The sequence below is a fragment of the Cygnus atratus genome, chromosome Z (assembly GCF_013377495.2).
Source record: "Cygnus atratus isolate AKBS03 ecotype Queensland, Australia chromosome Z, CAtr_DNAZoo_HiC_assembly, whole genome shotgun sequence".
NCBI lineage: Eukaryota > Metazoa > Chordata > Aves > Anseriformes > Anatidae > Cygnus > Cygnus atratus.
In genome coordinates, this window is record NC_066396.1 from 24,958,129 (window position 1) to 24,972,302 (window position 14,174).

Genomic DNA, 14,174 nt, shown 5'->3' on the forward strand with positions numbered 1-14,174 from the left:
TTCAAGCCTGCCTACATCACTCTGGATGGCATCCCTTCCCTCCATTGTGTTGACTGCACCTCATAGCTTGGTGTCATAGCAAACTTGCTGAGAGTGCACTTGATTCCCCTTGTCAGTGTCACCGACAAAGAAGTTAAACAGCATGGGTCCCAGTATCAACTCCTGAGGAATGTCACTTGTCACTGATCTCAACTTGGACTTTGAGCCATAGACCACAACTCTCTGTGCAACCATCCAGCCAATTCCTTACCCGCTGAGTGGTCTATCCATCAATTCCGTCTCTCCAGTTTAGAGACAAGGATATCATGCAGGACAATATCAAGTGCTTTGCACAAGTCCAGGTAGATGATTTCAGTTGCTCTTTCCCTATCCACCAGTGCTGTAACCCTGTTGTAGAGAGCCACCAGATTTGTCAGGCATGGTTTGCCTGTAGTGAAGTTGGCTGTCACCAATCACCTCCTTATTTTCAATGTTTCTTAGCATAGTTTCCGGGAGGATCTGCTCTTTCCCAGCCTTGTTTTTGGAAGCCATGTTGAGGTCTTAGAACTATTTTCATTCCTCATCTGCTGAAGGAAGCGTAAACAGAAAAGTTATTTTGGCTCTTTGGTGTGACATTTGGCATTTCACTAATACATTTCCATTAGCAATTGCCTTGAAAATTTGAGCTGGCTGCGGGCTTTACTAAGATGACAAAAGTCATTTTAGATGAAAGAGACAGACGGGATTATAAGAAGTCCGTTTTGTCTGTCTGAAGTGAATATACTAGAGAACCTGCAGGTTTTTCTCAGGTGGCTTTCCTTTCCTGTTGAAATTTGAAATCTATGGATAATAAACAATGTAAAAACAATTTTTGGAAGCACAGTGAAAATGATTTTATTTTTCCCTAGTAATTTATACAAATTTGAACAGGCAAGTCCTAAAATCACTGGAACTGTTAATACCTCAGGTAACTATTACCTGCCTACTAGAATTACGGTTAGAATGAAGTAAAAGAAAACCAGCTCTATGTATTGTGTAGTTAATGTGTATACTGTGATTTCAGAGTTGAGTTGACTTTACTGTAAGTGTGGAAAAATAAACCAGGTGAAAACACAGATTTCAGGCAATTCTGAAAAGAAGAAATTTAAGGTTTGTCTTGGTACCTAGCTCTTAATAATTACCTTTTAACATTAGTTTGAATCATTTGCATAACCTTCTAAACAACACAAATTAGTTACTTGTAGGGCTTGCTATGAAATTCGATCAATACATTTTTCTAAAAAATAGCAGAAGTAATTTTGCAGCTTTTAGAAATAGTGCTTATTTAAATTACAGAATGTGGATAAATTGGCCTTCAGTTCTGTGTTTTAATTTCCACATGTATCTGTTAAGTATTGGAAAAAAATCAGATAGAACATCAGTTGTATAAAATGTAGTATTTCAGAATGCAGCTTTTGAGTGTTCACTGGTAATATGCATCTTGCTAGGTTGTTTTTCCGAGTTTCTGTTGTAATGTGGCCAACTTCTCAATTATGAAAAGATTCTTAATTCATTCCCCACAAGTTATTGTCCACTACATTGTTAGCTTTAGAAACACATCATTATTTGATGAAATGGAATGTTGTGTAACTGAGTATATTTTAGGGTTTTGGGAATTTGTCATTCTTCAGGGACTGTGGTGTGTGACTGTATAGATGTTAAGTTTCAGAGAAGAGCTCATGCTCCAGGGTCTTCAGAGATTATTCTAGTCAGAGTAGCCATTACCATATTGCCTAGAAATTGTTTGAATTGTTTGAAAACTAACAATGAACATACTGAGATTTTTACTATGGCTTGTGACTTAGTATACTAAGACTTATGAAAAGTTGCTAATACCCCCTGTAGTTTCCTTTTATTGGTTAAGGTTTTCCCGACGAGCTTTTCTGATGTATTTATTCTTTATTTTAAAAATTTGACTTGCTTTCTATGACCTTTAGATATAAAATAATTTACACTTGTTTCACAACTTTTGCATTCATTTATCCTTGTCTTACACGTACTACTTCTTAGATAATTGTAGCAGATTTACATTTTAAAATTTTCATAATAGCCATTCACAATGCTAATAATTTTCTCTCTTTCTTATGTTTTCTGATTTTACTTATAGGATATAAAAGCTAGTATCTTTGTGTCTTTGACTAGATGCATATGTTATGTACTCATTTTTGGGATTCTTCATGTGCGCAAAACAAGCCTTGGAAAGCCTCTCTTTTCTAAATTAAATCAGCCTTTATTCTAATATAAACACATTAATTATAAATACATACTTTTGTTTTTACTTTCTTTTTTGGTATCTAGACTCATGGAACCATTTTACAGTTCTGATTCAGTTCTCTAAATTTGCTTCCACAGACTGCAGTAAAGTATTTCCCAAGTTGACACTTCATAATCTGCACTTAAGTTCATCATGATTAGTTCAATGTTGTCAACAATATTTTTAATAATGACTTCATGTCCACCTCAGTCTTTTGGGTTCATTTTTAGTTTGCTTAACCATTCCCCCTGTTAAGTAGTATCACAAAACACTCAAGGATGGAGGTTGTTTTACTAATTTCTCTCACTCTAAAAATTCCAGGTTGACATTTTAAAATTTTAAGAATTTTCTTATTTTAATATCTGCAGTAAGAAGGTGGACAAAATACAATTGCAGTTGAATTGGTCTTTAAGATTATGGAAAACCTTGAGATATATAAGTATATGTGTTATGGTTTCCTCTTTGCGGTGTTAACCTTGCTTCAAACAATTAGTTAGAAAAATGATTGAGATGTCATGTCAAATAAAGGATGACACAAAAGCTGCAAGCTAGAATTTAAGTTTCTCAGAGGCTTATGCCATAATGATACATATTCAGAGCTTTTGAATAGCCATACTCTACAAATAAGTTTGCTTTCTAAAAAAAAAAAAAAAAAAAAATCTCTTCCCCATACTGTACTTTTGAAACTTCATCTTTCTTGATTGTGGGATGAATGGTCCATGTGTCAGTTTAACTCCTCAAAGGTAGGAATATTTCTGAGATGTTTAAGGAATGGTAGTTGTATTTCTTCTTTGTTTTAAACATTGGTACTTAAGTAAAAATAGCTACTTCCTTTCTATAGTATAAATGAAAATTAGAATTACATTGAACTCTTGCAGTAGTCTTTTGTTTTGGTTTCAGCTTTGGCTATGTTTGACTTTACTTCATCTTTCCTTACAGGATGAGTTTACTCTTGCATAGAGGCTTACCTCTGCACCAGTGGTTTTTTTTCAGCTTCAAAAATTGCACATTTCATACAAGTTGATCAGGCTGTGAATGTTACTTGCTACAGTAGTTAAGCAGTCCAATGCATGACTTTGACATAAATCTTACAACAGCTTGCCCATTTAGAAGCTTCATTTGAATGTACTAGAGATTAGGTTACAGATCTGAGAGAGACTGTTTGGAAGGTGGAAAAGTGCAACAGAAATGTTTAGCTGTTTCTTTTGTTTAAGAATGAGCTGTCACTTTTAACATTGTGTATTTCTTTGAACTGTTTGTATTTTTAATGCCGATACCAAATTGCTTATGAATATACGTAATTTCAATAAAAAACAGATATTTTTTGTGCTGTTCCTCAGTTTGAAAAGGAGAAATACAAACGGCTTTACTAAAAGGCAATTTCAAAAAAAAGGCTGTGGTAGGATAATATTTTTACATTTAGAACATTGCTTTGTCCTTTTTGCTGCTTATAACTTGCTTCCAGAAGCTGAACTTTGTATTACTTAGTGGAGTGGTTTACATCTTTGTTACCAAGCAAATAGAATTCACTTCTGCAAAACACATTTTGAAAGCTGATAACATCTTTTGCAGTTAATTATTTATGACTTTTTTCTTCTGCATAAATGCTTTTAAAAGTAATAATTTGCTTTGTCTTAAACAGAAACTGTGGTTGCTGAAAGTGTTGTTGTCATTAAGAAACTGCTACAAACCCAGCCAGCACACCATGGTGAAATTATTAAACATATGGCCAAACTCTTGGATAACATTACAGTGAGTATTTTTGCACATTGCCTTGTTAACTAATATTTTCCTTGTTGACTCATAAAAATCACACCATCTCCTTTGAATTTGAACCAAGGAAAGAAAGAACTGTATTAGAGAAGTAGAACAAATTTAAAAATTTTTTACTTTTCATAAAATACATTTTTTTCTCATTTTAAGGAAGAGGAAATAGAAGTTATCAGATGGATCCATTTATGCCTGAAATTTGGGAGGCTATTTTTTAAGAAATACTTGAAATATTTAGTATTGCTAGTACCGTTATGACAAAATAAAATGTATTTAGACTTCAGAGCATGGAGTGGGTAAGCTGAAATGAAAATAAGGGCAAGGGAGTGAACTGAAGTTGAGGATTCTCAAACTATTCTCTTAATGATATGGGGTGGAGTTTAAAAAACACTGTATTCTAAATCTTTTTTTGGTACCTCTGGTCGTGGTTTAAACTGGTAGGCAGCTAAGCACCACACAACTGTTTACACACACTCTTGCCCTCATGCATCCCCTACCCCAGTGGGATGGGGGAGAGAATTGAAAAAAAAAAAAGTGCAAGAACCAAAGAGGTGGTTATCCTAGACAGGAGCACAGACTGGGAGAAGAACTCATTGAGAGCAGCCCTGCGGAGAGAGACTTGTGGGTCCTGGTGGATGAAAGGCTGAACATGAGCCAGCTATGTGCACTTGCAGCCCAAAAGGCCAACTGTGTGCTGGGCTGCATCAACAGAGGAGTGGCCAGCAAGTCGAGAGAGATGATTATCCCCCTTTGCTCTGCCCTTGTGAGTCTCCATCTGGAGTGTTGCATCCAGGTTTGGAAACCCCTGCATAAGAACGATGTAGACCTGTTAGAGCAAGTCCAGAGGAGGGCTACAAAGATGATCAGAGGGCTGGAGCACCTCTCCTATGATGAAAGGCTGAGAGAGCTGGGGATGTTCAGCCTAGAGAAGAAGAGGCTCCAGAGACCTCATTGCAGCCTTTCAATACTTAAAGGAGTCTTATAAAAAGGATGGAGAAGGATAGCTTGGAAGAGAAGGATGGCTCGGGTAGATAATGATAGGACAAGGCGGAATGGTCTTATGCTAATAGAAGATAGATTTAGACAAGACATTAGGAGGAAATTCTTCACTGTAAAGGTAGTGAGACACTGGCACAGGTTGCCCAGAGAAGTTGTGGATGCCCCATCCCTGGAGGTGTTCAGGGCCAGCCTGGATGGGGCCTTGGCCAGCCTGATCTATGGGGTGGCATCCCTGCTTACGGCAGTGGGATTGGAGTTAGGTGATCTTTAAGGTCCCTTCCAACCGAAGCCATTCTATGACGCTAAGTGATGCGGACTACACTTGCTCACCACCAGCCGACTAATGTCCAGCCAATCCTTGAGCAATGGCCCTGGCCAACTCACCCTAGTTTTATGGTAACATAACATTATATGGTATGGGATTTCTCTTTGGCCAGTTTGGGTCAGCTGTGCTTGTTGTGTCCCGTCCTAGCTTCTTGTGCACCCCCAGGCTCCTCTCTGGCAGTGCAGCATGGGAAGCAGTAGAGTCCTTGACTCAGGAACAACTAAAACATTGTTTTTTGTGTGTTATCAGCACTTTTTTCATCACAAATACAAAGCACAGCACCATAACAGCTACTAGGAAGAAACCTATCTCTATCCCAGCTGAAACCAGGATGATATCGATTATTCTATACTACTTACATCTTGATCGGGTCCCACACTTTCCAATACATTTTCACTGACTACCATCAATCTCCTGACCTTTCATATATACACACAGGTATCATTCCATTTGTCAATGGGCTATCCTTCTAAAATGTCCACTGAGTTCATTTAGTCTATGACTTTGTGTTCCATCTGTCACAATAGTCCTTCAGGGCAGGAGAGATGGTATGTGTTATTGGATTGATGCGTGCTGAAGCCAGCTCTGGTTCCATCACCACTGTGCTTGGCAGTTCCATCACTGCTGTACTTGCCCAGCTCCATTGAGATTCAATCTCCTATCAGTTTGGGTGGTTCTTACTGTAATACTATTGACATGACATATAGCAACCATAGTAGCAATGACCCCCTGCAGCCCCCCAGGTGAGTGCAGCAGGAGGGCTGGAGGTGCTCCAGGCAGGCAGCAGCAGTTCCCCTGCGGCCTGTGGAGAGGCCCCTGGTGGAGCAGGCTGTCCCCCTGCAGCCCATGGGTCCCACATGGAGCAGATCTCCACGCTGCAGCCCGTGGAGGAGCCCCCGGTGGAGCAGGTGGATGTGGCCTGGAGGAGGCTGCGGCCCATGGAGAGCCCCCGCAGGAGCAGGCCCCGGGCCGGAGCTGCAGCCCGTGGAGAGGAGCCCACGCAGGAGCAGGGGGTCTGGGGGGAGCTGCCGCCCACATGTGGGGGACCCGTGCTGGAGCAGTTTGCTCCTGGGGGATGGACCCCGTGGTACGGAGCCATGCGGGAGCAGTTCTTGAAGAGCTGCTGCCTGTGGGCAGCCCCGCAGGCTCAGTTCAGGAAGGATGGCATCCTGTGGGAAAGACCGCACATGGAGCAGGGGCAGAGAGTGACCATGAAGGCGTAGTGGAGATAAAGTGTCAGGGACTGACTGCAGCCCCGATTCCCCATTCCCCTGTGCCTCTTGAGGGGAGAAGGTGGAAGGGGGTGGATGGGGGGAAGGTGGTTATAGTTTTCTTTGAGCTTCTCAGTGTTCTAGCCTGTTAGTATAGTTGATAAATATATTAATCTTCCTATGCTGAGTCTCTTTTGCCCATGACTATAATTGTTGAGTGATCTCCCTGTCCTTATCTCAGCCCCTAAGCCCTTTTCATTGTGTTTTCTCCCCCTTTCCCTTTGAGGAGAGGAGTGAGAGAGCACTTGTGGTGGAGTTCAGCTGCTTAGCTGTTAAAACCACCACAGCATTGTGCCCCAACGGTAGCTGAAGTTGATCTCTCAATAATTATATTTCTGTAGATGCTATAAATAAGACAGTTCAGTCTCATAGAATTAATTACATGTTTATTGATCACAGAATCACAGAATTTAAGGGTTGGAAGGGACCTCAAGAGATCATTGGGTTCAACCCCCCTGCCAAAGCAGGTGCCCTAGAGCAGGTTGCCCAGGTAGGCGTCCAGATGGGCCTTGAATATCTCCAGAGAAGGAGACTCCACAACCTCCCTGGGCAGCCTGTTCCAGTGCTCCGTCACCCTCACTGTGAAGCAGTTCTTTCGCATGTTGGTGCAGAACCTTCTGTGATCCATTTTTTGACCATTGCCCCTTGTCCTCTCCCCAAATGAAGATTGAGCAGTAAATAGTTTCTAAATCAGTGAATCTTCTATTTTCAATAGTTATAAATTTGGGAAAGTTTGGAATGATAAAAGAAAAAGGGCGTGGTCTTCTCAGTCCATTCTTTCTGAACATGCCGTCCAGAACCTAAAGGGTCCGTACAAGAAAACTGGAAAGGGACTTTTTACAAGGGCATGTAGTGATAAGACAATGGATTGTGACTTTAGACCAAAAGAGGTTAGATTTAGAGCAAAAAAAACTTTGCTATAAGGGTGGTGAGGCACAGAAACGGGCTGTCCTGAGAACGTGGTGCCCCATCCCTGGAAGTGTTCAAGGCCAGGTTGGATGGGGCTTTGGGCAGCCTGGTCTAGTGGAAGGTGTCCCTCCCTGCCCAAGGCAGGGTTGAAACCAGATGATCCTTAAGGGTCCCTTCCAACCCAAACCATTCTATGATTAAACAAATAAATCTTTGGCTACTGAAACGTGTTTCAGAACTGTTAGTCAAACTTCATAGTTTATGTAGAGACAATATAATTGTACAGTAATTGTTCATATCCAGAATTTAAAGAGGCTGAGATACTGCTGCTAATTATATGTCAAATAAGTATTACTTATTTTATAACAATCACCTGTGTTTTCAGAAAATATGAGCAATAATTTGATTAATAATTACAGCCTTGTAAGTTGTGGATAATCTTATCATATGCATTTTCTGGCACTTCTCCAAATGGATTTGTCATCTTACTAACGCATGTTTATTATACGAGAGAAAATAAATATTTCATAAATATCGTATTTAACATTTGTAAATTTTTATAGCTATTTTTTTTAAATTAATACCTTAGTGAAAGTATTTCATGTTATAAATACAGGGAACTTTTTTGAAAATAACATTTTTTTATGTTGGATAAAGGGAAAAACAAGATATGCAGTACTTGAACCACTGTGACATACTAGCATTCTACAGTAATGAGGCTGTACAGAGTAACAGAAGATGGTGGTATTGGAGAACAGTCTGTGGAAAAGAGTGGTAATAGAAATAAACCAAAAATCAAAATCTGAATCTGAACCCTGCCTCTTGTTCAAGAAAGGAGCTGTGACGGTGATGCTGTAGGCTTTCCAGGATGGTTGTTTTAAATCTTGACAACTTTCACTGTAATTTTTGAATAACAGCTGCCCTAAATTTATCTTCCTCAGATTTTTTAGAAATTTGGATTAAGGAATAAATTTGGAAGAAAATCTTGTTTACGATGAATAGCTTTCCCAATGCTGTATCATTATCCTGAAATAATTTGCACTTTTGAAAATGTTTGAAAATTGCTTCAGACACTTCTGAAAGGGATAAAGATTTTTATTCATGTTTAGAAAGCAATACTTTGATTTTATAACTGCTGGGGATGTGAGTTTAAAATTTCATTATCTAATAAAACATTACTGAAATTTCTTAGGTTTGCCCATGTAATTTAAATGATTATCTCACAGTAGGCAAGAATGATTGCAAGTTAGCAACATAGTTGCCTCAGTTTTTGTCTGCTACAGGGTATAAAGACAAAAAGAAATTATTCCTGACACAGCATAAACGCAAAATACACATATGTACACACACAGGCACATATACTTTTGCTGAGGCATGTTTTACACAGATGTTTATTTTCATAGAATCATAGAATATCCCAAAGTAGCCACAATGATCATTAAGTCCAGCTCCTGGCTCCATGCAGGACCATCCAAAAATCAGACCATGTGTCTGAGAGCGTTGTCCAAACACCTCTTGATCTCCATCAGGTTTGGTGCTGTGACCGCTGCCCTGGGGAGCCTGTCCCAGTGCCCGACCACCCTCTGGGTGCAGAACCTTTCCCTGACACCCAGCCTGACCCTCCCCTCTCCCAGCTCCATGCCGTTCCCTCGGGTCCTGTCGCTGTCCCCAGAGAGCAGAGCTCAGCGCCTGCCCCTCCGCTCCCCTCGTGAGGGAGCTGCAGGCCGCCATGAGGCCTCCCCTCAGCCTGCTCTGCTCTGGGCTGAGCAAACCAAGGGACCTCAGCCGCTCCTCATACATCTTGCCCTCTAGACCCTTCAACCATCTTTGTAGTCCTCCTTTGGAGGCTCTTGATTAGTCTGATGTCCTTCTTCTATTGCGGCTCCCAAAACTGCATAGAATTCTCAAGGTGAGGCCGTACCAGCGCAGGACAACCACATCCCTTGACTGACTATGTAATGTCATTCGTGATTCATCTCATGGTCTGGCTGGCCCTTTTGGATGCCAGGGCACACTTTTGAATCATGTTCATCTTGCTGTCAACCAGAACCACCAGATCCTTTTCTGTGGAGCTGCTCTCCAGCCTCTTATCCCCCAGCCTGTGTGTATAGCCAGGGTTGCCCCATCCCAGGTGAAGGATCTGGCACTTGCTCTTGCTGAGTTTCATGTGGTTATTGATTGCCCAGCCCTAGCTTTTCAACAGCTCTCTGTTTTTACTGACCTCTTCTGTTAGGAAAGTTTTTCTATGCTCGTTTTTCAATTTGGATTTAAATTTAAGAGACCTACCTTATTCTCTATGCAAAAGCATACCACTGTCTTGAAAGGACTCTTGCATTTAGACAAAGGAGAAGCAACCAAATATTGAGTGAGCTTGAAAGTAGCTGGGGGGTGGGGGAGTGCGAGCAAAGAAATTGTTTGGTGCTTCTTAGAATGGAGTTTAGTTTAATTTAATAGTATGTAAAACAGCAGAAAGAATGAACAGAACTATATACAGTTAAAAAAAAAAAAAAAAGCAAACATGTAAAGTAAAAATGAATCTTTTGATTGTTTTGCCATGTTTTAGTTTAGGTAAATGTTGAACACTTCACCACTAAAATAAAATTGGTGGGAACTGGATAGAATGACGTTTTTCGTTGGTGCCTGAATTTGTTGCCCTAATGTGGTTATAAGCTTCACTTGTGTTGAGCTGAAATTGTAACTGTCAATGATGAGGTGCCTAAAAATCTTCCATAGAAACGTTTCTTTCAGGTTATCTGATCTGAAACTTATTCATACGGAAGATCTTCAGAAGCCATTTAGCAAGTGACAGGATGTATAGTAAGCTAAATATTATATGACCAACTATAATAAGTGTTAGGAAGTTCAATTAAAAAATACAGAGCTCTTGTAGATAATTCACTCTTTTTATAATAAAACTTTAGGACTAGGTCTATTTCAGTTTGCCCTTTAACTAATGTGTCTTATATATCTAAAAAGAGTGCCTATTTTTCTTCCTTTGTTTTTGTATGTTCTCATTTATACCTTAAACTTTCACCTCAGGTGTGCCTAAGCAAAGATCTATGAGATCTATTTTGTGTGTGGTATTTTTTGAGTACCCCCTAGACCTGTACATAGAACAGCTCAGTCTAGCTATATTCCAGGTTATTTCCTCCACACACTCCACACTTCGAAAGCTGTAACTGAAGGTCTGTTTTTTTTTTTTTTTTGTGTGTGTGTGTGTGTGTGGTGGTTTTTATTTTTTTTAAAGATATTATGAGAATGATTGGATCTCTGTAAATTTCTGGTTTTTTAAAGATCATGAAGAAGTTACCGTTTGGCTTTTAATCTGTTAATGTGTTGTCGTGATACTGGCTGAGTCTGAAAGTCCTCTTAATAGAGTAGCCTCATGTTCAGCAGTGGCCAATAATTGCTGCTTTAGGGATAAGAATTAAAATATAAGAGCAAGTTGATTATGATGTTCCTCCTACATACCTTCTCAGCCTCTGACTGGAGGCTTGAGATTGCTATCAGCATCATCATGTTCAGTAATCCAAAAATTGTAGTCTAAATAACCTGTATTCTGTATCTTTTATAAACCTTTCCCTCTTCTCTTTGTCTTTCCTGATACCTGTGTGTTTTTTGAAGTGGGGAGGCCAGAACTTGCACACAGTAGTCAGAATATGAAGAAATTTTAAGCAGTGACATAATGATTTTGTTGGATCTTTTTGATCTTGCTTTTCCTATGGTTGTCTTCCTTTTGACTTCTGCTGAACATTGAGTTAATATTTCCAAAGAATTGTAGTTTATGATCCCAAGATATTCTTCACTAGAAAGCATTTGGATTCTGTGAGTATGTTTAGATTTTTTTTTCTGAAGTTCTGTTGATGATATTTCAAGGCCATCTGCATCACATCTGAGCATTAAAAAATATTACTAATAAGTCACCTGCAACTCTTCAAGCACAGTTTTAGTTTAGATTACCTTGAATAATTTTGTGTCAGCAGACTTTGTTACCTTACTAGATAACTCCTCAGTTACTCGCAGATCTGTTGAGCAGCATGTTTTCTCCTACAGGTCCCTGAGGGACATTTAATGGTTTTAACTTTTATTTGTAACTGTTTTTCTGTCTTTTATATTTTTTAGTACTTTTTAATTCATGAGGGTACCTTTCCACCTGGTAAAGGACGGAGTTTTTACAAAGATGCTGATGAGGGACTTTTTCAAAAGCTTTTAAAATATTTCCTCATTATATAATCATATCTACTTTTTTTTTAGAAAATATCTTCGTTTTGAAACACCTATAGTCCAGAATTTGTCCAAGTGCAAATAGTAGCAGTTTTAATCTGAATTAAGTTTCAAGTGGATTGGCTAGGCTAGGTTAATTAAATTGGGTTAACAGCTGAGACTTTCTTTTGTACCTTTTCTTCATGTTGACAGTTTGACATTATCACATCAAAATCCCCTTTCCATTTCTGATTCCAAATAAACTTTTGAAAATTACAATTTCAAGATGCAGAAAATGAGACCTAATTTGCAATTTGTTTGAATATCTACTTGTTTTGTGACAAATGTAGATAAACAAAACTGGTCATTTTAAGTTGTATTTTAGCCTGGTATTTTGTGTAGTAAGGTTAGAGCTGAATAACAATAACTTTTGAATTGTGCTGCTTAGAATGATGTGTTAAATCTTTATAGATGTTTTTCTCTAACTGCTGTAAGTAACCAGAATCTTAATTTGAAGGGAAAGGGTCTGGCTGTTTTTTTTGTTTGTTTTGTTTTGTTTTGTTTGTTATTATTATTATTTCAAAATACTTATTTATTGTCCACCAGACAGGTAATGGGTTAAAATGGCTGTAGAAACTGCTTTCTGGTACCAAGGCTTGAGAAGTGCACTTAACCACTTGCTCAGGGCAGATAGAATAAAACATAAGGCAAAGTAATTTACAATCCTGTTTGCTTTTGAGGACAATGCAGAGCAGGGCAGAATAATGGAAGTATTATTTCCAGCATTTTTGTCGATTCAGGGTCCCTACTTATGCTATACTGGAAAAGGCAATGAAGGTCTAGAAGTGGCTTCATTTCTTGTTTGCTGTTTTGAACACTTTGGAAACAACGGCTGCAAGATCATGCACTTGACATTACATAGCTGAGGACTGGAAGACTTAAACAGGGAAAAAAGAAGTCTGAAAATATTGTGTGATTTTGACCCCAAATGAATCCAGTGACACGGAAACATTGGGTTCATCAGTTCCTAGTATACTTTTCATTAAAATGGCTTCCACTTAGAGTTTGATTCAAAAAATCACTAATTGATATTGATTCTCATTGCACAAAATTGTGTTTAATATATGCTATATTTATATAGTAAGCTAACCACCTGATTAAAAGGCACACACTCATGAGATATGTTATCTGGTTTCCGTTGTCACTGTTTTTCAAACTAAGCTTTGTTTGCTTTGCTTATTTAACATTCTAAAATTATTTTTGCAAGATTTACATTTTACAATCTGGTTTAATAGAAGGAAAAATTATGAGACTATAACAGTGTGCTAAATATTACAGTGTAAATAAATATTAGTGTAAATATTACAGTGTGCTTTTAAAGTGTAGTCCTGGATTTGACTGGGAAAAGTATAATTCTAATATTTGTCTTTCATAATATGTACTATTTTTGAAATTAGTCTGCTTTAAGAGGTATTTTTGCTTTATGAAAAGACAGTAATAGAAAAAGGGATGTTTCTAATAGGCTGCTGCCCAAAATGGGGTAGTTGGTGTTCTCTTGTTGAATTCTAATTTTTTAACAAGTCTATAATGAAATATTTAAGAAAAATAAATCTAGCATAATTGAAATCTGAAGTTGCCCATATATTCTTATTTAGAAGTATCTATCTGTACAGCAGGCAACTTGAACTGCTCCAATACTGGAAAATTTAATGTACCACTCAATTACTATTCTTTAGCCCAATTTAAAATAATAGATTGGGAGTGAGGTCTTAATGCAGTGTAACCTTTGGAACATTAGAAATAACCTCTTTCCCTTCTGAAATCAGTGTACAGTAATGACATCAGTCTTACTGTATTACAAGTGAACATTTTCTAAGTACATTTGAAGTTTTTATATTTAGCAGTTTTTCAGCAGCTTGTTCCCCTCTCCCATACCGAAGGTCCCAAGACCATTTAAATTTTTTATCAATTCACAAAAAAGTTTTATCTTCATCTCATTCAATATTTATTTATATTTATGTATCTTACATCACTGTGTTATAGCACTCTAAATACAATATTTTGCCAATTATGTTGTCTCTGCCCTCAAATGTCTTTTCAGAGGGATTTGTTGAGGGATTTGTTGTTGTTGGACTCCTCTGTTACCACTTTCCATGATATAGTTGATTTTTCTTTCAGTAGAAGCAATCCTTTGTTTATATTTTTGTTATCTGTGTATTTGCAGCACTGTGCAATATAAAGTCAGGTACTTTGAGGCTGATATTATTCAAAGAAATTCCCAAACTTTCTGCAGTAGTACAACATGGTTAATCATTAAAATTTCTTGTGGATATAATCAGTATTTCTTCAATATGGTTTAGTGAGACATTTATTAGGGACTGTGGACCATGGTTTGGAAAATACTATCCTGAACCTTGGTTGCAGT

The 14,174-nt window shown here is 38.3% G+C and overlaps 1 protein-coding gene across 2 annotated transcripts in view; it reads left to right on the forward strand.

The window, feature by feature from the left end:
* Nucleotides 1–14,174, forward strand: part of AP3B1 (adaptor related protein complex 3 subunit beta 1) — a 172,705-nt gene that overhangs the window by 73,418 nt on the left and 85,113 nt on the right. For both annotated transcript variants that reach the window (XM_035553476.2, XM_035553475.2), the window contains exon 14: nucleotides 3,915–4,024. In XM_035553476.2, the coding sequence (XP_035409369.1) occupies nucleotides 3,915–4,024 (110 nt within the window). The remainder of the gene's footprint in view (nucleotides 1–3,914; nucleotides 4,025–14,174) is intronic.